Source organism: Brachionichthys hirsutus, chromosome 19 (genome assembly GCF_040956055.1).
Source record: "Brachionichthys hirsutus isolate HB-005 chromosome 19, CSIRO-AGI_Bhir_v1, whole genome shotgun sequence".
NCBI classification, from domain to species: domain Eukaryota; kingdom Metazoa; phylum Chordata; class Actinopteri; order Lophiiformes; family Brachionichthyidae; genus Brachionichthys; species Brachionichthys hirsutus.
The window spans coordinates 2,737,600-2,764,666 of NC_090915.1; the positions used below are offsets into that span (position 1 = coordinate 2,737,600).

Below are 27,067 nucleotides of genomic sequence, written 5' to 3' on the forward strand. Positions count from 1 at the left end.
TGGGTGTCGCAGGCGCGGCGAGCTTCTATTTATGCAAATGAGGCGGCGCAAAGCAATTTCATTACTTGTTTTTAAGTGATCCTCAACATCCTGGTTTCAAAGTCAATTGCAAAGAACGTTGCATCTTCAGACGGTGAAGACGATCCCCCCCCCCCCCCCCACTTCTATCGCAGGGCTTTTTTCCATTTATATTTGAAACAGATATTCTGTAACTAAAACCGACTCTTAGAGATCAATTAAAATCAGAAATGGTGCATCCGATTTCTGGAAACCAAAGCTTCAGACGTCCCTGCGGAGATTCCCTTCCGGTGCGTTCGCCGCATTCGAGCGCTTTACCTTGACGGGACGTCTTAAAGCTGAAGGACTGGAAGCCGCCGGCGAGGGCGGACGAGTCGATGACATCGACGCCGTACTCGCTGCGGCTCCTTCGGTAGAGCGTCACGGCGACGATCAGGAGCACCACCGTCACCACCCCTGCAGCGAGGCCCGAATACAACGCCACGTTGCTGCTGTTCTCCAAACCTGGACAGAGCGAGACAGAAAGGCACGTCTTTTAAGAAACTTCTTTTCGTTTTTAAAAGTCAGCTTAATTAGGAAGCGAGGAGACATCTTCTCCATGAATAAACAGGAAGTCTGTGGCACTGAGACGCATCGGCTGACTTAAAGCTGGGGAAGCCTTTTGGAAGAGGCCAGTCTGCTTTCGCACCTTCTTTGTTTCTCGCTCCTCGTCTACCCTGCCTCCCGACGCGCAGCTTTATTGTTCACCATCACGGAGAGCTAATGAGGAACCTCGGTGGAGGAAGGCGATTAGAATCAACCCAGCACCTGACGCCGCTTGGCTCTGGCGTTTGAGGCGCTCTGGCGTTCTGTCGGGATAATGTGACAAAACCCCCCAATTCATTAAATTAGCTCATCCGCGTTGATTGTGGTCTATCTGGTCCCAGCAGTTACGCAGCGTTCCGAGTCCACAAAGACAAACGACTGACTGGGAAATAAAGGGGTTGCCAGCTTATTCTCAAGAGATAATGAGATCCTGCATAGAAAGAGGACACGCAGAAAAATCCTCTAAGAAGCCCGAAGCTTCAAATGAGGAGAAATCGACAAAATATGCAAAGCGGCATTAACGGCTACAGGAGCAGGTTAATTGAGGGCTTGAGAAGTTTTGGCAGCCGCTCTGGATTCTGTTCCCATTACTGGTAAACAAAAAAAAATACACAACTGTGCTAACGGGCAAGTTTGCAGAACCTGAGCCAGTGGCTTCATTTTCCTTCTTCTTCATTTTAAACTTTACACTTTTAAACTTAATCCAAAAGAAGAAGATTTTTTAATTGTCAGAAATTTTCTGTCCCCTTTTAATATTTTTGCACATTTGCATATCAGATCATCCGTATCTGAACGAACGCGACAGATCTGGCGTTCTTCAGGCCGCCACAATGACAGCGTCGTGAACGTCAACAAATCGCCTAGCAACAGTCGGAACAGGCGACCCAAGCTGGCGTACTTTGATGCTGATGACAGTAAAAACATCCAATCATACCCCCCCACCCCCCCGCCCCCTTCTCTAATCCGGCGTGAGGCGTTCCTCAAGGCAATGGTCGAACATTTAGAGACTCACCCTGCGGTTCAGCGTCGTGCGGCAACTTTCGATCTGCAAAGAGAGAAAAGTCAGAATTTCCTATCCTCCATGAAGGCCTGCCGCCTCAGGTTAGCGCCTCGCTACCAGTGGCGTGCCCGTGCCCGTGTCTGACATGAGGAGGTGAATAATGAAGACAGATCAGGCCCTGGTAATGACAGCAATTAGGATGATCATCTGGCCACGCTGCCAAAAGCCCCAAAACAGCCCAGCAAATCTGTAATGACAGTCCCTGAACGCACCGTTTGGCTGACAGTAATGATGCTAGATTTCTTTGTTTCCACCCACTCTGTGTGCAGAGGCCGCCGGTGCAGTTGTCCGTGGCCAGCGCCACGCCGTCGCACAGCCGTCCTCCATGCTTGGGCTCCGGCGCCGTGCACTCTCTGCTGCGCTGCGTCCCGCAGGCCAAACTGCACGACGACCACTGGCTCCACTCGGACCAGCCGCCGTCCACTGAGGAGGACACACGGAAAAGAAGAAGACGTATTTCATTCGCTTTGGGCCCGCATGGTCAACAAGGCAGAGCGAAGGCGCTCGCCACTCGTTAAAGACCAAAGCGCAACTTAAAGGTTTCTCCGGCCTCTGTGAGAAAACGGTGAGAACTGCACGACTATCTGTGCAAAACCTTTTTTTTCCTCCTCGGGGGGCCGTGGAAATGTTTTCATGCTTTGCCGACTTGGAGCACAAAGACAGTTCCTAATGTCACACGCCGCTAAGTCTCCTTTCCACAACCTCCTTTTTTTATGCTCATCTAAAGGCGAAGAAAGAATCCGTAAGAAGGAGGAAGTCGGCAAAGAGGAGATACTGTCTGGAGGAGCGCGTTGCTCCCCCCCCCCCCCCCTGATAAGTTGTTCTTCTTAAACCTGATTATATCACAGAGGCTTTGATAGCTGGAACTGCGGCTCTCTTTCTCTTTATCCCCCCCCCTTTTTTTTTTAAAACTACACCTTCTTCAGCTGCCGTTAATTTCCCCCTCTCATTTACCGTTAGATTTCAGATTAAACAAACTATGGTCAGTATCAGCGGCGGAGACAACGAGATGCATTCGTGGTGAAAATGTTTGAAATGAGACTACAAAGAACAGCTCGAGCTTTGAGAGGGATTTTCTAACATTCCCGTCCGACACAGTTTCAGGTATTAAAATCAACTTTCACAGGAAAAGGCTTCCGACTCGTATGAACAATAGATTACAGAAATAATTTGCTGCCTTTACTGTTACTGTTTCATGAAGTCTCAACAATGAGGCATTCAAGAACATTCTAACATTGACCCCCCCCTCACCCGTGGCAGGAGTCTTTTAAACTTCTTCTCAAGTCTTTTAAACTTCTTCTCACACAAATAGTTAATTATGAAGCTAGAATCAGCAGGAAACAAAAAGGACTCCTACTGTGGAGCTGTCCGTGGTGCTGAAACGCGCCGCTTTGTTTTGGAGGGCCCCCTGAAACAACGCTTCCCCCCACACAACAAAACAAAAGCGGCGCGTTTCAGCACCACGGACAGCTCCACAGTAGGAGTGCGCCAGGGCATAGGCCAGTATCATTGCTAACTGCGCGGCTAACCGAACTCAGCAGCTAACAGCAGGCAGAGTTGAGAAACAGGACTGGAGCAGTGCGTTCTGGAAACCCCCCGAAAATGGGACCACATTCCATCAAACATGCTGAATAAAGCCCCCCCCCCCCCCCCCCCCCAGAGTTTATAGCAGCACTACCATATAATTGGTACAACCCCAAAATAGTCTGCCTCCACATCGATTGGAATTGCAGGTCCATTTTTCAACACACCATGCTGCCATGTTTGTTAGCCGGGCAAAGGGTGAAACATCACAATTAAATCTGGTCTTTTGATGCACTAGCTGCAAGTAAATAAAAGAAAGGACAAGAAAACAAACGTTTTCTTAGTCATTATGGTGCCGTGAAGCATCCCGCGCGCTTACCTGGACACAACGTGCTGCAGGTGCTTTTCTGTACTGACATGCCCTCACAGAAGGCCCCCCCATTGAGAGGAGCTGGATTTGTGCAGGTGCGAGAACGCTTCTGCACGCCGCGGCCACAGCGCACGTTGCAAGGAGACCAGTCCGTCCACGACGACCAGCCGCCGTTCACTGCATGCGCCGGAGGGAACAAAGGGAAAGGGGTGAAGAATGGAGACCTGCCGACAACCTGTACATGGCGATATAATTCCCGTCCTTAAAGATGGCGGCCGAGACGACCGAGGCGTCTTCACAAAGATGATCGATGTCGTCTTCCCCTCTGGCTACTACTTTGCACGTCTTCTTCTGATTTGTCGCCTAGAATTATGCGTCGCCTTTGACTGATCAGCTCATTTGCCGCCACGGCAGAGGAAGACTTAGCGCGGCGCGCTAACGTACATCTGTCTGAGGCTACCGGGAATAGCAGCCTGTCGGAGGCTTCATTTGCATTAAGGAAAGTCGTGATTGATGCGCCTCAACAACAGTTTGTCAGAAATAATTAGATGAATCTTTACAGGCGCTAAATGCCCCATGTGGGAGGGAAAAGAAAAACTGGATGACAGGTCAGTAAAATGAGCGCCGAAGGAAACCCTCCAATTAACAAGGTGAGAATGGCGGGGGCGCCAGCGTGCCATTATTATTTCGCTTATCCCCTCTCGTCTCTACCGAGCTGTAAAAATGCAGTAAACAGCGGCCGCTGACCCAGAACGTTCCGGAGACGGAAGCCGGGGGGGGGGGTTGTGACAGCTCGCGTCGCTGCCTTTCCACCGTTAATAATCGAGTTCCTGTAAATGTTGCGCCGGTGCCTCCTTGTTTTTCATGGGAACGCTCACTTTAGCCATTACCTGCTCATTAGGCAAGAGGAAGACGACACGCCTTTCACCTTAATGACTTTAGGGAATCGGGTTGTGGGGCCAATTTGGGAGCTTAACATCTGTGATGGAAAGTATATATATATATATTTTGAGGCAGGAGTGTAGCTAAGGCAACCTGAGACACGATCACGTTTGAAAACAGAGGCCCCGTGCCGCGGACTTACCGTAGACGACAACGGCGGCCGTGGCGCTGCGCCTTTTGGCCACGATGTTGCTGGCGACGCAGGTGTAGTTTCCAGAATCGGAGAGGCGGGCCTCAGAGACGACGAGGTTATGGTCGTTTCTTGCGTCGACGGCGTCTTCGGAGCCGAGAGGCTCTTCGTTTTTCAGCCATTCCACCTGCAAACACAGAATCTGATCACAAATACATAAAGCGCCAACCTTTCGACTTTATGCGCCCAACAGAGTCGCAGAAAGAATCAGAGCAACTTCGGCCACCTTTAACTCCATCTTTAAAACTTTCACATCCTGCACTCCCTTTGATAATCGTTAAATATTCATCACGAGCCGTTAAATATTCATCACGAGCCGTCGCGACCTCTCATCTGAAGTCAATGTCGCTTCACTTGATATTTTAATCTGCCTCGTTCTCTTTTAATCATTCATTCGTTTTCTGAATCGCTTAATCGGGAAACCGCGTCGCGGGATCTCCTGGAGCTGATCCCAGCAGCCTATAGGGGGCGGGAGGTGGGGCGAGAGGGCACACCCTGGACAAGCCGCCAGTTCATCGCCGGGACACATAGACAGACAGTCACTCGTGCACACAAACACGAAATGGGAAGAACACGCAACGAGAACAGGCCCCAAGTCGGATTTGAACCCGTGACCTTCTTGCTGTGAGGAAACAGCACTAACCACTGCGCCGCCATGCTACTACTCTTTTAATAAATTATTTGCAGGTTTGCAAAGATCAGCTTTGGGACGCTCTTGTCGTTTGTGGGAAGGGGGGGGGGGTTGCAAGTTTTACCTCCCATACAGCGACTTGAAGGAATAACAAAAATAAAGGCCGTGCCGACGCCCCTCTGCTCGCGCGACTGGCCGTCTAAAGCGCTATTAATGTGCCACCGGCTCTGGCTTCTCATTGAGGGAGACGAAGCGGGGCGTGAGGGAGCAGGGTTTGATTTATGGCGGAGTGTTTGAGGATTAAAAACGCCGCGCTCCCGGGAGCTCCATGTGTTCGTGCATGGGGTTGTACTCCGGCGTGTGTGCGTTTGCAGAAAGTGCCCCTTTGCTAAGGGAATATAACAACAGCCAACAAACTCAGAGATTGCTTTACTTTCTGGATGGAAAAAAAAGAAAAAGAAAAAACCTGAGCTGGGAAATCAATAAATCAGGATTCGTGTTGTCACCGGCGCTTTTTTCTCCCTTTTGATGGCCTGAGAAGTCTTTCATCGTGTGCCTTTAATTTGACCGTTTCATCATTTGGCGCTGCAGCTTTAAAGGCGAGCCGAAACGCCGACGCACCGGAGAGGCTGCAACCGTTCGCATTTATGTTTCACAATCCTATTGTTGTAGTCGTGCATACTAATCCGTCTGTCCGTCTGCAGGCTTGCTGCTGATCTAAATACAGACTGAAGTGCAGTAAACAAACAGCTGTTCTCCCTCTCCTTAGACTCCCCTCCTCTTAATCGACACCATCGAGTATCTGGGAAGAAAGGAATTAACCTTGAGAGGCAGGGAGTTTGCACTTCATCATCCTTTCTGCAAATGCAGCAAGTATCTTTCACAGAAGGGTGCAAGAGGCGAGCGCTCTCGTTTGTCTCATCGCGCGTTGCTATTCCGCAACAGTCGGAGACATTCCCCGTTAAAGATGCGTTTAACGTCGGGCTCCTGTTTGAAAGGCGAAAAGACGATGGAGTTCGAGTTCAATTGAAGCAAAACCTTGGGGCGAAGGAGGCAAATGTTTCCGACAGTCAGGTAGAAAAAGAGAGAATGTGGCTGCCGATACAGAGCGCTAGCTCGCGAGCTGGCGGAAGGTCGTGGCGGGTCAGGGGGCCGTGGTAGGATCAGAAACGACTGTGCTGAGAGGAAGATGTGATTGTCGGCCTCGGCCGGCGTCGGAACGGACAAAAGACGACGCCTTTAAAAGTATGAGGCGATAAATGCAGCATTTCGTACCTAGCATTAAGAAACACAAAGACAAATTGCTGCTATAACTCTTTTAATACGATTTAAATTGACTTGAAATTATACCTCCATTTATCTCAAGGAGAAAAATGTATTCTAAAAATGTAATGTGGGTTTTCACCAAACTTAAAATTAACCCTAAACCCAATATGTATTCAAATTGGAAGCATTGAAGCCAAAATTGAACCCGACAGCCACCGAGATTTAACCATTACGTTATGTAAATGACATATAATTTTACATTTAGTGGCTAATTTGTCGCCGCAGGAAATGCATTATAAAACTAGATGCATTATATCGCAGCTACTTTTTTTCCAATTTCTCTCGCAGTGTTGCGAGTAAAAATAATGAATGGGATAAATGCGTGTATGTCGTCTATTCTATTCAGTTAGCAACGCAAATCAGAGAAGTGGTTCGCGCCCGTTTATAATCACGTCACAAAAAAACGTGCATTAGCGTCATTGCTAACATACCTATTAGTGCGCTAGATAAAGGTTCAAAAAACAAAAACAAATTCAGGGCTACTTTTTAATAACTGAATCAGTTTTAGGCTGCAACTAATCAATCATGAATATTACCCTTCAAAACTTGCCTGACATCAAATTCCAAAGTTATAAATTACAAATGGAATCGTCAAGCTTATTGTATGATCAACTTTTACCATGGTCTCGGCTAGTTTCTTATTTTGTAGGGCTACTGTCATTGACCCGTTTTGTTTTGGAGGTGCTTTTACTTTGCACTTCCTGTCTTTGGTTTGCACGACTTATCTCTTACCCATTTGTATTTTGTCTTCCCCTCTTTTGTTGCATCTAACCGATGATGTCATCACATGTTCCAGACATGATTCCTGTTTTTTTACCAAGTAAGATGATTTCCTTATACTTGTTCCTGGAAGCCAGTGTTGCACTGTACTTGTACTGTGTTGACAATGACAAATAAAGCTTTCCATTCCATATTTCTAATTCCTAATCACCCCCCCCAACCGGAGACAATTATCGGGTCAGTTAAACTCAGGGAGACGACTGCGCGCCGGTTTGTTTCACATAAGGGCGAACGCGTGAGCAGAAAAAAGGCTGAGCCTAATGGAATAGAAGCAGAAAACTTGAAATCATTAAACATCCTCAGTCTCCGTCATTAACCACATAATTATCCCTGCAGTCTCCTCTGAGTGCGGAATGCGTGCGATTCCTCTCCTTGGCGGCGGAGTGCTCTTTTTCGCTTCCACTTATTGGAGGGAATTCCTTCTCGAGAGCAAATAAAATTGATCCTCTCGTCCTTTGGTTGGTCTTTCCTCCTCATGTTTTCGCTTCGATTTTTCTAACCCTTCCCTTTCTTTACTTTTTGCATCGTTCGCTGCAGGTGGTGTTTGAACCCGGAGCGTGATTTGCATTCTGCGTCTGAAACGCTCTCCCTTTCGGGAGGGGGGCAATAGAGAGAGGCACATGCTGATGAGAAGGCAGGAACAGGACAGACTCAAATGAGCCTGATAATCCGGCGCCTAGGGAGGGACGGGAATCGGATTTAGTTAATTGGCAAATTTGTTCCACTTAGATAGCAGCAAGCGGTTTTGAACTGCAGCTCACCTAACCTGGCCGAGGTCGCCTGAAGGCAGCTTGCTGTCGGTGGGGGTCGCCGATGTCAAGGTCAGCGTGTTGACCGTTAAGCAGCGGCTAATTTAAAGTGAAACCTGATCTGTGCTCTCAATTCTCCCCCCCCCCCCCCCGGAAACTCTTTGTTTGTTCCTTTGCAGCCACGACGGAGACGTGAAAGGGACAGCAGGAAGTCCACGAACAATGCCGTGGAGTTTCGTGCCTCTGTTAGCGTCCCACTTTTTTGTAGCAGTTGAGAATGAGCCAAAAAGGCTTTCGAGCGCTCGTGCAGAACGGTTTCACGCTCCCGCTCGAGTCACCGCCGCATCGAGTCGAAGCTTGACTAACGAGTTAAACGGGAAGCGAAGGCGACGCGGAGACTATTACAAGACGTCGGAGCGAGTTTAGCACCGTCCGATTCAATTAAACCGGGTTTGCATGAAAAAGCGCCGCCCTCCTTTCACTTTGCGCCCTCGCCGTCACACCTCAGTCACCTGTGGCCTTTTTGTCAGCGCCGAAACGGCCTTTGTGAAAACACATTAAACAAATGAGGGCTCCGAATGTGACAGCAGAATATTCCCGGGGTGGGGGGGGCTGAACCCTTGTTTATCGCCATAACTTTTCTGGAAATTTCATGTTCATCTCAGAATAATTACATTTTAAGTACTTCAAACGACTTTGCTTGAGAGGCATCAATGATTAATTACACTTGGTAAAGAATACGCAGAATTTAATGACTGTAAAACGGTCCCTTCTTTATAAAGTTATGGGAAACATTACATGCCTGTAAACTTTTAATTTTAAAATCAGAGCCACAGTTTTTACTTTTTTTTATGATAAGTCTCCTTATTTGCATGGACGTCACTGAAAGGCAGCCGCCCAACTGATGTTTGTCGGACTTTAACGCCGACATGATGGATAAAATAATGCGTTTTCGTCTGCTTGAAGCGCTAAATTGACCAATCGGAAGAATTTAGCGAGTGTAATTCGAACAGTTTCGTTGGTCCACTGTGACCCGTTTGATCATTTCATTGGCCCGATGTGCATTGGTGGCATTTCAGCCTGTAAAAATCCATAAATTAGCCGCATCGTTGTAAAAGCCGCAAGGTTCAAAGCGTGTGAGAAAGAAATAGCGTCTTATAGTACAGAAATTAAAGCTTTCAGCCATTAAAACCTGACCAAGGAGAACATTCAGGGTCATTATGCTCTAGTCCAGGCATGGCCAAACTACGGCCCGAGGGCCATATGCGGCCCCCTGGGCTTTTTAATCTGCCAAACTTGTCCAAGGTTACGTCATTAAATTAAATTATATTATAATTAAACCTCATTCATTTGACCTTTCTTCCTGAAATGCTACCTGTGAAAGGCCAAACCCTTTCATGTAATGGCTTTTACATGTCATTTATATTAGTTCACTCAAACACACTCCATCCATCTGTTCCTGGCCCGGCCCCTCTGTCAAATTTTAGAACCCAGTGTGGCCCGCGAGTCAAATTATTTGCCCACCCCCGCTCCAGTCAGAGCTGATAAATCTTTGTATCTGGAAGGCGTTGGTCATCCTGACTCCTGTCACCAATAAAGCGAAGTCAGTCTAAGCCACTGTGATGCATTCTCTCACATGTACGCAGATTATTGCCTATATAACTGCTGGGACAGATAATCCGCCATTCTCTGAAGTCCAGCGAGCCCCCCGGATGGCTTAGCAACAGCGACTCGCGGATGAAAATCTTCCCTTTCTCACTCTTGGCCTTCCTTAACACGGGAAGAGAGCGGGACCCATAAGGGGATTTCAAGCCTCCAAGTCGGCCCATGCAGCATTCATGTTTTAAAACGGCGTGAAAAGTTGGACCCCGATTAATTTCCCTCCCGTCGGCCGAGCGCTGATTGCAAAGCTCCTCAAATTGCGGTTTTCCCAAAGAGGCACGAGAATTATTTTCCGACAGGCTGGACTTGAGAATTATAGAAGTATTAAATAAATGTCATCACCAAAATAAATACGCAGAATACAAGTGCAACGCGTCACGCTGCGTCGTGACCTCAATTCCTTAAACGCAACTGTAGCTGAGCTGCTGAGTCAAATTTCACGGCTTGCAGCAGCAAATCCTGAAGTCGCAGGAAGCTATTTTCTCTTTCCGGGCGCGAGTCGCACTGAGCTGGATTCATCCCTGCATTATTTACCGTCACCATTTCCTTTGTTGGCCAGTGACATAAATGAATGGATGAGTTGTCGGCTAAATCAGGGGTCAGGAAAAATAAGGTTGGGGGGGGGGCACTGGCCTAGATGATGACCAGCGTGCACGAGGGAGACTGTGTGAGCAGAATAACGAATCCTCGCGGCGTCCACACGGTCTTCTTTAGTCTTACTTCGACATGAATATTTCATCAAAGCAGAGATTCAGAACAAACAACGAGCCTTTTCCTCTGCAGCCCTTCTCTTTGAAGTCACTAAAGGTTCGCAGAAAACACGCGGGATCTCATTTTAAAGTCGACAGACGTCAGCCGTAATGAACCGCCGCCGCCGCCTGTTTGCTTCGGGCCCTCTGAGCCCGCTCAGGCGGGCCGAGGTCAACCGTGACGTGCGTTTGTGTCGGATAACCGGGCTGGATGAGAGGCCGCGGTTTGAAATGTGTCCGATGTGTTTATTTCAACATCGATTAAAAATAAATAAAAATACAGCCGGTAAGAAGCAGACATCAAACGTTTCACCTGGGTTATACAAAAAAAAAACTTCATCTAAATCCAGCCATAACAGTCAATCCTTCTCCTTCCCTCTGCTTCCCCATTGGATCAGAGGAGGCGCGTCGCCCTCGACGATACGCCGGTCTTCAGAACATCCTGCAGCGTTTCTCGTCACTGATATCGTCTTCTTTGCAGAATCTTCTTCTGCTGCACGTCTTTTTGTTAAAAAGGAGTTCCTCGTCAGCCCTTTGAAGAGCTATAAGTCTTCTGTCTCCTTCTGTTTGATAAAAGCAGATGCGAACAGCCTGTAGGAATATTACCGCCACCTTCTGGTGGCAGCTCTGCATTACAACCAGGTAAAAACAAGATCGCTTTTTTTGTGCGTCGATCTGTAATCAGAAATAAGAGCGCCTGCTCTGCTTTTTAGGCAAAGCCACAAGAGCCTCGTTTTATATTCAAAGTACAAATTAAAATAGCAACGACAGGATCTCTCTTTCATACCAAAAGCAGGTAAACACTCGGAGGGAGAGCGGAATGAATACGTGACATAAATAAATCGCAGCGCCGCATCCAGCAAACAGGAGATAGAGAGATATTACTGCCGGCGTCGGAACGATGGCTCTAAGAAACGGCGTCTTCCAGCTCATCATCCGAGGCTCCGGCTCCTGCTAAAGACGAGGGAGAACGTGCAGAGGGCTGCAGAGCAACAAGTCAAGAGAAATGTGACGGCTCCTTCCCGGGGGGGGGGGGGGGGGGGGGGGGCAACAGGTGAGAAAATGTCGCCCCCAGTTTGAAGTGCAAGGAGACCTCACCTCAGCCACAGGGACGCCCTCCGGGGGACGGCAGTGCAGTACAATCATGGCATTCAGAGGAACCTCGGCGCCTTGGGGGCTCTGCTCAAAGTTCTTCCTCAGATCTAAGGGGGGGGGAATAAACAGCCTGCATTAAAGAGCAGCCACGGACAGCATGTAGGAGGTACAGGAGAGCACGACTCATTTCATGCGTGGCCTTCACAGCACCCACTTTAAAAGGAGGGTAACGTTTTGCTTACAGGCGATCCGGACGGTCGCCTTGCGGCTCTTGGAGGTCCCCAGGTGGCTCCAGGCGACGCACAAGCACCAGTAATCCTCCGGGCCGTGGAAGTCCTCCACCTGCTGCCGTGACACGTTGATCATCACCTCCCGGATCTTCAGCCCTGCGGAGGAGGAAAGACGGTTGATTGCTCAGATGAGCTGACGTTACACCGGAGGGACGATCAATCAAAGACTCCTTGGAACCGGATGGGGGGGGGGGATCTGATAAGGTAATCAGCAGTAAACAGATCTGCCATTTGCCCAGGAGGAGGAGGAAGAGGAGGAGGGAGTGTTACATGAATCCAACTCATATCCACGGATTGAAGCTTTCTATTGGACAATTCCACCGATCATAAAGACACAAGGGCCCGATTTGTTTTAAGGAGGAACACGAGCACCCCCCCCAAAGGAAACATTTGAAGGGGCTCTCATAAAAAAAACAAGGGAATCAAAACAGCGAAATGGAAACAGCATCCGAGCCCAGATTCTCCTTGTGACAATCGAATCAACTATTTCTGCTGCAGCGCTTTGATCTAATGTCGGCCGGGTCGTTCGCTGATATCTGTTTATTGTCTGTGATAATAAGCCAGACGCGATTCTACGACAGCTGACGGGACATTTCAAAAGCCTACACTTTCAATTAAGCCGGACCCGCACACGCACGAAGACGAAGGCTGAGACCGTGCGTGTGCGTGCGCGTGTGTGCGTGCGTGCGTGTGCGTGTGTGTGTGTGCGAGCGGTGGATCCAGGGAAGTGCAGCTCCCAAATTGTAAGTGACATCTTGTCTAGCTTGGCAAAAAGCAGATTTCTGTCAGGAAACTTGAAAAGATTATTAATATGTGAATGGAGTTTTGACCCGTGGATGTCTCGATAATAACCCCCCCCCCCCTCCCCCTCCCAATAAAGAATTAGCTATAAAGGATTCTGGGGTGCCGAAAAAAAGGATTGTAGCGATGCAGTACAACAAGTCGAAGAGTTAGTGCAGCTTGAATTGATTGAATAGTGCAGCTTAATTGAACTGTAGCATTTTGTGTAAACACCGAACATACCAAATGAAAGAGTAGAGTCTCTTCTTTCATCAGGAGAGTGTGTTCCTACCCTTTTTCGGTTCAGAGATATTAGCCTTTTTGTGCAGAGAAACATTTCAAGCAGATCGCTGACTTAGACTGCCGCCCTCTTGCACCCCCCCACCGCGAAAAGATTTACTTGACGTATTCAAACGTCACAGTCAGGAAGGCGTGGATATATTCAGACGCATAAATAAGTTTCGGTACTAAATGAGTTAAAAAGCCTTCCGTCAATTCCGCCCGTTCCACCGGCGGTTTTCAGGCCTAACAAGACGTCTCGGAGCAGCTGTTCATAAAGCGACCGTGAAGCTCAGCCTCCCGTGGGCTCATTGGTTAATTACACAACCCTGAGCTCGTGGAGGAGGCGTCGCTCCACAGGCCTCCGCCGCCACGTCGCAGGCGGCAGCTCAGGCGTGAGCCGGGATTAAAGGAAAAACCAATCACGTGAGAGTGAGAGGTTAATCAGAGGAAGTCGTGTAAAACAAATGTTTCCCGAAGACACGTCAATCGTCTGCAGAAATGAGTTCATTCAAACGTCTGGCGAAGAAAGAGCGAAGAGCGTTTCGATCGCCGCATCAAACCTCTCATGAAAGACGCAGCAAATGTACGATTACAGTCAATGAACGTGAATCGGAAAGTCTCAGAGGACAACCTGTCCATATGATGAAACCCCGCCTCCAACCCTAGAAGCACCTGGGATAGACTCCGCCCCCAGTGATTTCAAACCTCGGTCAGACATTAAAAGAAAGCAAAATCACGACATATAGAAGCTTGACTTCCCTTTGCTGCGTTTCAAACATTCATTCTAACCCACGCAGATGTTCAATACCATTTTTTATAGGATATATAAAATGAAAGAAACAAAGATGTTTATTGCACCGAAAACTAAGCAATCTAAATATATTTCCAGACAAGATGGTAACGAGGATATTCAGTGCAGTGAGTCGGGTTGACGGTTGAATTTCCACCTTTTTAGCTCCGTTAAAGTTATTTAAGCCGACTCAACGGAGGCGTTTGCTCATGGACGAACGGCCGATGACTTCAGACTCCACTCGTTTTCACAGAGCGCACATTTTATCCGAGGCAGTTTCATGCAAGGCTGCACGAGATGGGTCTTAAAAAATGTCCACTTTGAATTTAAAATGAAAGCAGCCGGTAGAAATAACCGAATTCAGACCTTCAACATTTGTCTTTAATGCAACATCTAAATTTCCGTAAAAGCTTTCTGACAAGCGATTCCTCTTTCTGGGTTCTAACAAAAGCCTTAAAGCACCGAGGAGACGGGGGACCGGGGTTCGTGCGTGCAGGCTCTTAATTCTCCGTGTCTTGTCTTTACAATCAAACCTCCTCATCTTTATTAATGATGAAGAAAACAGAAGAAGCGTATGAATAAACAACGGCTTTTTAGCAGCCGAATGGATTTCCGATGGAACTAAAAATAAAATTTTGTCTTCAACAGAAAACGTGTTTAATACACGGCTCAAATGTGAGCCGTGTATTAAAAATATCTAATAACTCATTAAAATCTCACATTTTCAACCACAAATGCGTTAAAAATGTATAAAAAGAAAAACAACAACACCCACACGGCAAGTGTTTGTCTGAGCGAGGGGCCGGAATGTTTCTGCCGAAGGCGAGATAAAACAAAGGCGAGCAATCAGAAAGACACCGACTCCCAGGTTCCCTCACATTTGGCATCGGTCAAAGCGTCTCTTCCCTTCTCCCATTTGGCCTGGAATCACACTCCCCGACGCCGATAGAGGAATTGTCCAATAGCGGCTCCGGCGGGTTGACGACGTTCCCTGCGTTTGGCGGCACAGACCCCCATCGAGACGGTCCCTGGGGGGCCACTCTCCTTCTTTGTTCCCTTCTGGCTGTTGACGGAGCATCAAGAATCACCACGACGACGAACCTAAGGGTGGAGCAGCTTCCACCTGGAGGGGGGGGGGGGGATGAACCGATGCCGTGCACGCTCTCCGGCCGGCGCTGCTCAGACGCTCCGTGCCCGTCTCTTCCGGTCCGTCTGGCAGGAAGCCTGCGGTGTGATTCCTGCTGCCGTTGGCTCGCTGTGTCGGCTTGGCTGAGTCCACGAGGAGGACCCGAGGGAGGGCGGCCATGCCAGATACAAGTGTCCGGCTTAGCTCAAACCGGTCCAGGATGTCTGTCGCACGCCCCCCCCCCACGCCCGGGGAGGGGGAGGAGACGGTTGTCTTAAGGATCCTGTGTGCATAGCGGGCGACAGGGCGAGGGCTGAGGCGGATGGACGCAGTTTCAGGAAGGTGTCTGACTGAGGGGATCTCGGCATGTAATGGGGGGGGGGGCTGCGAGACGTGGCTGGGGGCCAGAAGCAGACGGACCCTGGTAGACAAGCGGAACAAGCTCCCAGCTTCATCTCCAGCCTGGTCCCACATGGACGTGTCATACTTAATCCTGAAACCAAAGGGACGCCTTAGAATCATGATAATTCAGCCATTAGAAACTAGCAAGACTCCTCTATCACCCCCCCCCCCCAGTTGCCTTGTTTACGTGTTATCCAAAGGCCGCGTTTTGCATACTCGAGCTTCCCGCTGCATTTATTCCACTTCCATTCTAATACTTAGTGTCACCGGGAGACTCCGAGGCATCTCGATGTCCCCTCACCAGTCCCCCCACCAGCCCCCCACCGGTCCCCCCACCGGTCCCCCCACCGGTCCCCCCCACCTTCCATCTTTGTCCCGACTTCGGGCCTGGCTGATGGTTATCTCTGGCCTGGCTGGGATCGTGATACACAACGCTGGAGTCAGCCTTTGACAAAGCATCAACCGGAATAGATATCCATGCTCCCCCCCCCCCCTCGCTATCTCTCCATCTGAAGGTGCCGCTATCCTCTCCTCCTCCACACCGACCATGCAGGTATCAGTTTTCAGCATCCCTTTCACACTCGCTTCGCCCTCTCCATTTCCATGAACGTCCTCTTCCTCCCTTATCCTCTCTTTCTCTTATCTCGCCATCGGAGTATCATCCTTTCGTGCAGATATCCCCCCCCTCTGCTCCAGCGTCCTCTGCGCTCGCCTTTCACACCGTCCTTCAACTGCAGCATTCCAACGCGGACGGAAGCGGAGGCGCTTCCCATCGCAGGTCAGATCGTGCAACAACGACCTGCTTTGTTTACAGCGGCTGCCCTTGGTCTATATTGTCTTAGCAACGCGAAGCGAGTGATTTACTGCCGCTGAAGACTCCGCGCGGCTTCCCGGAGTCATTCCGGGGAGTTTAATCAGTGCCGCTTTCCTTACAGGAGACCCGAATCTGGCTGAGCCTCTCAAGCATCTAGAGGAAATTTGAGAAATGCTTTTTGAAATGGGCAGGAGAAACATTTTAGAACTCCAAACTGATAACGTTCCATTTACCTAGCGCCAACTCAACCGATGCTGAACCCTCCCACCTGGCGGGGGATTTTCCATTCTGCTTCACTTTCCTGCGCCGTTTCCGGCGAAGCGAAGCAATGACTGGTAGCGGATCGAGCTTGCTCTTCCTCACCCTCGTAGGCCTTACCCCCCCCCCCCATGCGACATGGCCTCCTTTCCCGCCTGGCAAAGAAAAAAAAAAGAAGTGGCATAATTTTAAATTCTTGAAATGCATTTTTAGCTGCATTTTACTCGCTTTCTATTGATCTCCTGGCATGCATCGCGTAAACAGACGAACGCTCGCCGGGTTTCCCGTCTGACACGCTTTCTGACTCTGCCTTTTAAATGCCTCCACCATCCGTCTTTCGGTGTCGCGCCGTCTTGCCTTTCGCTGGCGGATTTGTTGTGCCTTATTATATTCATGAATACAAACTCGGCATCATTCAAAACATTATTTTCCTACTTGCAGAGACTCTCTCATCTCCTTTTAGTGAGCCATTTTCAAAATGCCACTTCGATTGCCACAGCTGCTCAAAAGGAATGGAACCAGTAATGAGACTCGCTGAGAGGTTTAATACCCCCCCTCTCTTTCTCTCTCGGTCTGTTTTTTGTAAATTTTCATTAACCCATCAAAAGCCTCTTCATGTTACCGCGCGCCTGGCAGGCGTCCCTTTTATGCCTGTATCCTAAATACTGTATGAAGCTCCCAGCACGGCTTAGCAGGGAGGAACATTGGGAAACGGCTCTTGATTTTGTCCAAAAGGTAAGGATAGCCGCCTGCTTCACTTCGTTATCTCAGGCAGCTGAAGCCGAGCAAAGAATATTTAGCCTTTGTGCTAAGCTAGTTGCCTCTTAATGGGAAAACTCTCCATTCCGATAGCGAGACCTCTGCCATCATTATGCAAGCAGAAGGACAATGACAGGCCGCTCGCCGCCTGGTCTGCCATGTGCAACGGACCGGGATTCAGGACATGTCCTCCCGATGCACCTCAGAAACAGATCACTGGTTACCGTTAGCAACAGGGACCGCTTGTGCAACGGGGTCTGGTGGCCTCGCACTGCGTGGACGGGGAGCCGTTCTGTTTCTGGAGGAGAATAAAGCCACTGTTATGGGATGGACAAGGATGAGCTGCAACCCAAACTGGTGGTGGCCGGAAAAAGTGTGACTCCACCCCCGACAGGATGACATCACCAGGAGCGGCAGTCGTGCCAGTCCCTAAGGAGGAGGATTACTGTCTATTGGTGCTGATTTGAGGCAAAGCAATTACAGATAAACTCCAGAAATGTAACTTCACATGTTCTGTTTTTGTTTCTTATTACATTTAGATCATTAAATGATATTAAAAATGCACAAATTACTACTTGGAAAAAAAAAGCATGAAAATTACTGGGAAAAATAAGCAACGACTCACATTTGCTCATCGTCACGGAAAGCCAGGAGTTTAGGATTAGCCGGCGGTGAAGATGAGTTGCAGGTATGAAATATTTAGCAGATACACCATGTTAAAAATATCCAGTTTTTTTTTTTTAGTCTGCTGCACATCTCACAGATTGAGAGACACAACACGATTCATCCAGCTGGAAGAGACGGCGTGTTGTGCCAGATTCTCTCGTGCTCGTGGCAACAACAGTGGAAGCTATTCACAGAAGCTGTAATGGATATTTCATTCCGTGCGCTTCGACATCTCTTCTCCTCGTCTGCTGTTCTGCCTCCTCGAAGGCACAGACTAAAGGAAAAAAACAACACAACACATGGCTGAAAACGCGTCTCCCCAGCCTCTGGACAGACACGGGTTCCGTCCTCTGACTCAACCCCCCCGGTCAAGCAGTGTTATGGCTTGTGTTGTTCCCGTCTGCCAGCATTTAATTCTCAACTTACTGCTTTAATGGCCGCCGCTTCCACCCGCTGCGGAACCCAGGGGCCATTCTTCTACCTGAGTGAGAATATAATAGCCTGTGCCGAGATACAGCTGTTCAAATGTCTCCTTCCAGATGAAGCGGGAGGAACAGAGCAGAAAGGTAGCTTAAAAAAACAGAAAAGGGAATTGTCATTTTTCTCCATACATGTCGTGTGACGGCCAGTATTGCTTTCGGTTTTTATATTTTAGCTTTTAGCTTGAAAAGCGGCGTCACTGTTTACCTCAACAAACTAATGAAAGAGCCTAAAAAAAGAAGAAGAGTAAAATCAGTTAAATTAACAAGGGAGGCATTTTATTTTTGCACAGCTTTACTGTCGGAGGAATATTGAATCCGGTATTTGGGTCTAAAAATGACATGCGAATGTTCTCCACTGTGCACAGATAACGAAGATGACTAACATTTCAAAACGCTTCCAGAGGGAGGCTGTTGGGGCGGTGAAGCCGAATCAAGTGTAGGATGAAGAACACGGCAAGGCCACAAAAAAAATGCAGTTCCTGGCATCATTATGGGGACATTTTGTTCCGTTTCTCTTTTGGTGGCATCGTACACAGCTTTTTATAGAGTCATGCCGGACGACCACAAGCTTGGAGATACAGGCGAGCAAACAAAGAAGAGAAGTTCTCAATTCATATTAAATCTAGAAGTTTGAGTTCAAACTTAATGAGGACTTCCACAATTCCGTCTCATCATATGTGAGCTCTAAATTTAATACTGCCAGCTTTTTCTTTTTTTCTATATTCCTATATAAAAATCTATTCCTGCGGGGCTCCTGTGTTTGTAGGTCAAGGTCAACCTTCAACAAAAGCTCATAAAGTAGCCTCATTCCACTTGAACTCTATTTGTCACAGCCCCCCCCCCCCCCCCCCTCAGCTCGTGGGGACACGTCCCATCAGAGTCCGGGGGCCGTGATGGGTCTCTCACTACCTTACGGGACGCAAGCACGGATCAATTTTAAAACCACTCTCCTTTCAGCTTTTATTCTCTCCCTCTCTCTCTCAGTCATTTCTCCTCTTCTTCTGTGGTCGTCCCGGTGGAATCAGATATGAAGGCTGATAAGGAGCCATATGGGAGCGGAGGCTATGAATCCAGAATAGAGGCTTTAAAAAATATAGAGGTCCATCGTTAACTCGGGGAAGAGGATATTGATTGCTGCCGTGCGATAAGTAAGGCATCAGCACTGCCATGAAAAAGAAAAAGCAGCCGAGGCAGACTCCTATTTTACCTTCATCCCTGCATGTTAAAATCGAGTCGGATTGTAATGTGGAGTTAAGCCAGACATGGGCAAACTAAGGCCCAGGGGCCACACGGCCCGTTAGGCTTTATAATATGGCTCCCCGAACTTGTCCAAATAATATCATTAAATAAAATTTTATTATACACCTCATTCATTTTCCCTTTTTCCCTGTAATGCTACCTGTAAAAGGCCAACTCCTTTCATGTAATGGTTTATATTAGTTTGCACAAGCACTCCAGCCTGGCCCGGCCCCTCTGTCAAATTTTAGAACGCATTGTGGCCCGCGAGTCAAAAGGTTTGGCCACCCCTGCCCTATGCCCTGGCGCGCTCCTACTGTGGAGCTGTCCATGGTGCTGAAACGCGCCGCTTTTGTTTTGTTGTGTGGGGGGGAAGCATTGTTTCAGGGGGCCCTCCAAAACAAAGTGGTGCGTTTCAGCACCACGGACAGCTCCACAGTAGGAGTATGCCAGGGCAGCATTTTATATTTTATAAACTCGATAATAAGACAATACATAGAAAAATCCAGCCCGCATCTTAATTATCCCGATGCTTTGAATGCACCATCTGAGGCTAGTATGTCTTAATATTTATCCACATCTGTCCATTTAATTACAGTAAAACTACAACTTTAGGGCAAAGAAAGACAGAATTTCTTTTGTTGTTGTTTCCAATTGGTTGACACGCAATGCGGTTGTGAAATGATGCAATGAAAACGTACAAGAATTTAAGAAGCAAAACAATTAAAAATAAAAGAGGACATTTTTTCTTTGGGGTTTGAATGACTTCATTTCTCTTCCAGCTGAAACAACAACTGCATTTCAGCGAGTTGCATCAGGAAGAGACGCCGTTCGGGGTGCAAAGTCCAACCCTACAATCAAACACGTCGGCGCCTTTCATGGCGTAACAGTCGTCATTCCAGATCAAATGTGACACCCGCCGTCCACTATAAAAGACTTTCTGTGTTGGACTCTGCTGCAGGCATCGTCATAACCCAAGTTCTTTCCTTCAGACTGCAGCTTTGCTTTTAGAGACACCAACCCCATCTTCAGAAGTCAAAGTGACGGGAAGAAGAAGTTGGCAGAGAAATCTAGAATTTAAACTGCAATTTGCACGTCTGTCTGCCGACAGCAGGCGAGTCTGCCTGCAACGTGAATCCACATCTAGCGTACCCGTCCCCAGGTCGGTGTGCTCCTGGGACATGTGCTGGCTCTGATGGACCCATTCGCCGTTGCACTTGAAGAAGATTTGAAGGGCGGGACGAGCCTGGCACCGCAGCTTAATGGGGTTGCTCTTGACGATGTAGGCGTCAACGGGCTCTTCCAGGAAGTAGGGCAGCGTCCCAGACTGGCCATGCTGCGGGGACTCGCCTCGCGAACCTGGAGGACGAAAGTGAGAATGAAATTAAAGTCAAAACACTAGACAAGCACTCAGAGAGCACAGACCTCCGCCAAGCAGCTCACCCCGACCCCCGGCAACTGGATTTACACCGTCCAACATGGTGATCTGGATCATCATCAAAATCTACAAATCTGTTTCTGGAAACATTCCCAAGATTTCATCAAGATCCATCTGCAACCATCAGACAGACAGACAGACAGACAGACCCACGCCGGTGATTTCCTAACCACCCCCCCGCCTCGGCGGAGGTAAAAACGTCTGATTAAATGGAACAGAGAAGTTCAACCCAAATATCCCCCAAACCCTTAAATCTTCGCCAGACACACAAAAACACTTCCATCCCTCACTCTCTGTGTTCCGCCTGAAACCAGACCCAAGTAGTAGCCATCACTCCTTTCCGTGACACCGCCCCCCCCCCCAAAAAAAACAAATTGGTCTGGAGCACAGCTTGAGAAATAACCGAACATCTCCCCATCCACATTCTCCATCTGTTCTCCAACACAACCATTTACAGGAAGCATTCCAGTCGAGAAGACCCCCCCCCCCCCACCGAGCGTTTAGCGTCTCGGCTGCACCGGGACACGCAGATAAGACTTGAGGCGGAACCTTTTTTGTTTTGAGACTCCAAAATATTGACGATAAAACACGAGATCTTTTGTTTTGCTCTCAGTAATTCCTGTAATTAGCGTTGCTGTTTATCGGGATCCCGGCTGCGTTGCTACGGCTACGGCCCCTTCCAATCCTCTGGGAACGCCGCGGAATTGCATTCAGGATAAAGCGACTGCCCCGCTGCCTCAGCACAAGGTCCTGTTTCTGTCGGGTAACTAATAGTAACAGTAAAACAGAGTTTTGCTGGTGGAAAAGCTTCCCTTCCTTTAAAGGGCTTTCCTTGGTGAAGGCTGTGGGGAGGGATCAGCAATACGCAATCCTCGTGTACTACGCACAAGAAATACACTACTGAGTAGTGAGTACTGACACTACTATGCAACAAGACGCGTCAAGCGTTCCAAGCGCGGCCTTCTTGCTCACAGACGCCAAGCGGTGCAAATTCCCCGGAGAAGCGCGTTTTGGAAATCTAAGCCGCATCCGGACGTCGTCATGTTAACCGGGAAGATCTAAAGCAGCGGCGTAAAGACTTGTTTGATCCCCCAGATGTTCTGTAGGTGTTCACTTAATGCACTTAATTCAGTTGAAGAACCCCCCCCCCCCCCGACAAGACGTTAGCGGGCATTATTCCCTTCTTCTGCCCGTTTGAGGTGCGTTCCAGACAGTCGACGCACGTACTGCAACTTCTGAGGCCTTGCAAGTGTAATTACACTTCCCCTAATCCCTCAGTTTGCCGGAACCTCTTTCATGCGAGCGTGAAGGGTTTAGCGAGCCCCCCCGCCCTTTTCCATCCCAGCACCTCCAAAGCAACGGGCGCACCTCCGAAAAAAATCCCATCAGGATTAGAGCGCCCGCTCGCTTTCTCTCCACTCCCTGCTCTTTTAGCTAATCTAATCCTCCTACCTTTCCTGCCGGAAGTCTCCTGATGTCGGGGAATAGATAAAAGACTCTGCAGAGATTCCCCAGCTGTAAAAAAATCACAGGACCCTCGCCTACGTGCGACAAATTCTAATTCTCCCCCTGATTCCTGTAGCCGACGGCGAACAAAGAGACATGCTTTTAATTTCAGAAGCTTCTCTCGCACAGAGCAGCTCCGAGCTCGCTTTGACACGAAAGCGTTGTGTTTGGACGGATGCAAAAAAAATCAGGCGAAAAGACGCATCCAGTCGATGACGGATGGAAACACAAACACGAAAAGGCACGCGGAGCTGCCAGACAAAGAAGCCACAGCCCCCCCCCCCCCCCCCCATGTAATGACTCATTTGTTAATAGATCAGGTGTTATAGCATGAAGGCCGCCGCCACGCCGCTAATACCTGCAAATATCCTCAGCCACGGCGGCAAGGTTTAGCAGAGCATTAAAGGCTTTACAGCCGCCTTGCCTATTTATTCAGCAGAAATAGACTCTGGTGTGACTTTACCCCGGGCGGGTGGTGGGACACGCCACTCCAGGGGTAAACACAAGCACACAGCGTAGATCACAATGTGAACCCCCCCCCCCTGCCCTGCACCTTCAGAACGAACGCAAACACGCCAAAGCAGAAACGTCCCAGACGCTAATGCAAAACGGTCGCAGGCTCTAAATACATTTTAATTTCCTCAAGTGCAGCAAAACTGTCCATGCAAAATTTAAAAGCACGGAGCCAGCGCGGCTACGCGGGCTAAACATATTAGCCTTTAAAAAGGAATCAGGGGTGAAGAAACCACAGCTGACTGGGCTAATTCGCTAATGACTTCTGGCGGCAAAGCCCGCGGAAAGACGGCGGCGACCGCAACACCCGCCGCTCTGCCGGCTTCGCCGGTTGCTGTTCCAAAACCGCTTTCCATTCCTGTCATGTCAAGTGCGCTTCACAATGTTCCCTTGAGCGGCAAACGAAACCACGTCTGCGGACTCAGAAAAGCTCGCTAACAACGTACGATGAAAAAACAACAACAAGAAGAACAGTGGGCGAGACTGGAAAGAGAAAGTCAGAGCGTGGGAGAGAATCTATGGCCTTACTAAAAGCCCTTTACGCATCACCCAATAGCCAGCGGCCTCAGTTCATTCTGAGGAACTGCTTATATCCGAGAATCCTTGCAGTGTTCCAATAATAAAACGACATCTTGTGCATCATCAGTAAACGGAGAATCACTATTAATATGCAGGAAGCAGCTGCTCGGCCATGAATTAACAAACAAGTCCACTAATTCATTCTTAGTCCATCAATTAAGAGTCAGCGGTGTAATTATTTGATAAATACTTCCACATGTTGACATTTCAGCAGCATGTTGGCGGATTGAGCCGTTAGCTGTTAGCTGACGGGGGGGGGGGGGGGGGGGTGGTGGTTTGCATTTTGTAGAGTTTATCTCATTGCCTCGGCGTAAACATCGTTTCCAGGCTATGTAAATACGTGAAGAAATACAGCCTGCTAACGGTCAACTGCCGCATTAATTATACACGCCTGCCGTGATGGCGTCCTGGCGGGCGGCGCCGCTCGGCAGATGGAGGGGGCTCGATGGAGGACCAGAGGTGAGGCGGGAAGAGGAGACGGAGGCGGCGGGAGACGAAGCCGAAGCAGATGACGGGTGGGCGTTGAAGATAGCGAGAAGCACGCGGGGGAGCATCTGCTCAGATCGACCCGAGTTCGTGGCGAGAAGACAAGAAAGTGTTCAAAAATGTTCAGGAAGTGATCGCGAACCCGAGTCCAGGCAGAAAGGCACTCCTTTTTTTTTTAAGGTTCCATTAAAGGATGACAACAAGCCCCTTCGGCTGCTTCCTGTGCCTGCAGATTTCTGAATGACGGAGGGTAGAGGCGGAATCTGTTCAGTGAGGCTAGTGCTTTGGTGCGATTTCCCAAAAAAATCTTGCCACACGTCAGGATCAAACTCGAGGCAACATCCGAGCCGCAGCCCGATTTTTATTTGCTTACGGAAAATTCACGCTCCCGTTTCCTTCCCGTTTGTACTCGTCTCTGGCTCGAGGCGAGTCGTAGAGACTTCAGTGAGGCGAATGTCTGGAGCCCTAAATCGACGTTCTCTGAACACAGCGAGGCCTCGACAGAAAGGAAGGCAAGAAAGCTTCGTTCAAATATTGATGCAAACCTCTCAACACACACACACACACACACTTTAATATCTGTGCCACATTTGAAGCAGTTCCCAGACACTGTCCAATCAGAACCAGAACAAGTTACGAGATATTTGTCTGCATGTTTCATTTTGGCACAGATTTACGCCGGATGCCACGCGAGCTAGGCTAGCTCCTGCTAGCAGTGCTACCCGCGCTACCTGTAACCTGCAGTAAAGAGGAGAGATGCGAGCACGTTTTCTCCGATGCCGGAAAAACGTCCCAACCGTCTCATCGTCCCTCTGTCACCGCGGCTCAGCTTCGCCCGACACAGAGGAGCCGCTCAGTTCCGACCAAACTCTGCTGGACGGCAAACCAACCGGAGTAGCAGCGGTCAGGAGGCCCATCCGCTCGACAGAGGTCACCGGGGTCACCGGCGCTCCTTTGGGCATTTTCTTCATTTTACTGCTGACAGCTGATAACAGACAGGCATAAAACAGGAGAAGAGATAATGGGAGTGATTTTGAGCAGGGTCGGTTAATTAATAATGGAGCGCTCCCCCACGTGGTTTAAAAGAGTCTCCATCACACACGATCGCTGATGTCATCGTTTGGTGCGCTTGGTTTATTTTATGCTCACACTCCTTTACAACGCCCGGTTAAAATGACAGGCTTTCTGTGATATTTCTGCAACACATTGAACAGAATTTGTTGTTTTTAAAGGATTTAAGAGTGCACACACACACACACACACACACCGGCGGCCGTGTGTGTGTGTGTGTGCACGCGTGCATTCGAACGCCCCGGTGGCACCAGGCTCTCCCTCGGTGCTCTGACAGCTTGCCAGCCCGGCTTTTGGCAGGCGGCAGATAACGCTTCCCCTCAGCTCTCCCGATAATCAAAGAGTAAACATGCCAGAGCAAAAGTGGGTTACCTGGATGTCAAACTTATAAAAAATAAAATAAAATAAAATAAAAAACCGCCCCCATCTTCATCACATCAACCGCTTCCCCTTAAGATTCCACCCGTACACAAATTAGGAGGGAAACGAGCTCATCTACATAAATGTCTCTATCTGCCTTTCATATTTTGTGTCAGGGAATTCACTGGAAGGACTCTTTGTGCAAACGACCAGAAGTACCGTCGGCCAACAGCAGCTCCGGGCTCCGGTTTGGCGCCGGCGTCGATTGGACGCCTCCGTTGACTGACTGACAGCGATCACAGACAAAAAGGAGATAATTGCTTACTTACTCTTTCCAATATAGCCTTTGATCCATTCGGTGTTTCCTGACAGAAGAGACGGCGACATAATTAAAGGCATTGTGTCGCGTACACAATCTCTGCCGCCATCACGGCGGTGGCGGCGGCCTGCCAGCTCGCTCTAATGTGAGGGGGCTTGATAAATAAGTCAAAACCCTGGAAAACAATCCTCCCAAGCTTCGTTCTCACCCCCCCGGCCCCCCGTCTTATTCAAGAGCTTTAGCATAGACCATGCATAAAGAATGCGACTCGATTATTGAACGCATTTATGAATAAATTACCGCCGTGTGGGCCGTATGTGAAAAATGTTTAAAGCGGAAAACTTTAATTTAAACAACACTCTTCCCCCCCCACCCCATTTCATCAAATGAGGGGGGGACTCAATAAAACAGTTAATATCCTGCAGATGACTACACGCATTTCTATTTTTTATTAACACCATTAATCTTCTTATTTTATGTTGTTTTGTACAAAATGCAATTTTACTACAGTCAACCACAAGATAACAGCAGGAAGCAGTGGTGCGAGGGAAGGTGGGTGTGGCAGAAATACCTCTGACATTTTAACACTGCGTTATTTAGGTGTGGAGGATCCCTCACGACTCTTTAGACTCCCAGTCTGGCAGGGTGGGAAGAGGTTTTCATCCCAGTGTTCCATAATGCAGAGGAACTCCTGGTCCCGGCCGGTATTCAAGTATTCAAACCGGCATCGCTGTCCCGGCACAGGATGAGGAGGTGCAAAAACGGCGCCATCAGATAGTTACCGCACCAGGGGGGGTCAAGGCGAGGTGCAGGAAGTCACCTCATCTCTGGTTTCACTCTGCAGGTGAACCAAGGGTCAGCAGATGAAGCCCTGCACCACTGATGGCAGGCAGGGCCGTTGGACAATAGGCATGTTGATAGCCCGGGGACAATCATGGACCACTTGATGCATGGCGGGGGGGCGAGGGTCTGACTGCTCGGAACAAGAATGCCTCAGAAATCCGTGATCACACTGGAGCGAGCTGGTGAGAGCAGGATTTCAGGAAACGGCCAGAAAGGATTTTCGGTCCAGAGCTTTCTTGATTTTTAGATATATCTTTTCTGACCCTTTGACCTTCTTCTCAGTACAGTCGACAACAGGAGTCCCCTCACGGCAGCATTTCACGAGGAACACCACTCAATTTAACGGTGTTTTGTCGTAAAGTCCATCTTCAGGGCGGAAGAGAAAG

The 27,067-nt window shown here is 48.9% G+C and overlaps 1 protein-coding gene across 1 annotated transcript in view; it reads right to left on the reverse strand.

Moving 5' to 3' along the window:
- unc5da (unc-5 netrin receptor Da) overlaps positions 1 to 27,067 on the reverse strand; it is a 126,092-nt gene that overhangs the window by 13,874 nt on the left and 85,151 nt on the right. The window contains exons 3-10 of the mRNA XM_068753137.1: positions 20,719 to 20,925; positions 11,924 to 12,067; positions 11,685 to 11,788; positions 4,642 to 4,816; positions 3,567 to 3,734; positions 1,922 to 2,086; positions 1,616 to 1,648; positions 337 to 522 (exon numbers count right to left, since the gene is read on the reverse strand). Of these exons, the coding sequence (XP_068609238.1) occupies positions 337 to 522; positions 1,616 to 1,648; positions 1,922 to 2,086; positions 3,567 to 3,734; positions 4,642 to 4,816; positions 11,685 to 11,788; positions 11,924 to 12,067; positions 20,719 to 20,925 (1,182 nt within the window). The remainder of the gene's footprint in view (positions 1 to 336; positions 523 to 1,615; positions 1,649 to 1,921; positions 2,087 to 3,566; positions 3,735 to 4,641; positions 4,817 to 11,684; positions 11,789 to 11,923; positions 12,068 to 20,718; positions 20,926 to 27,067) is intronic.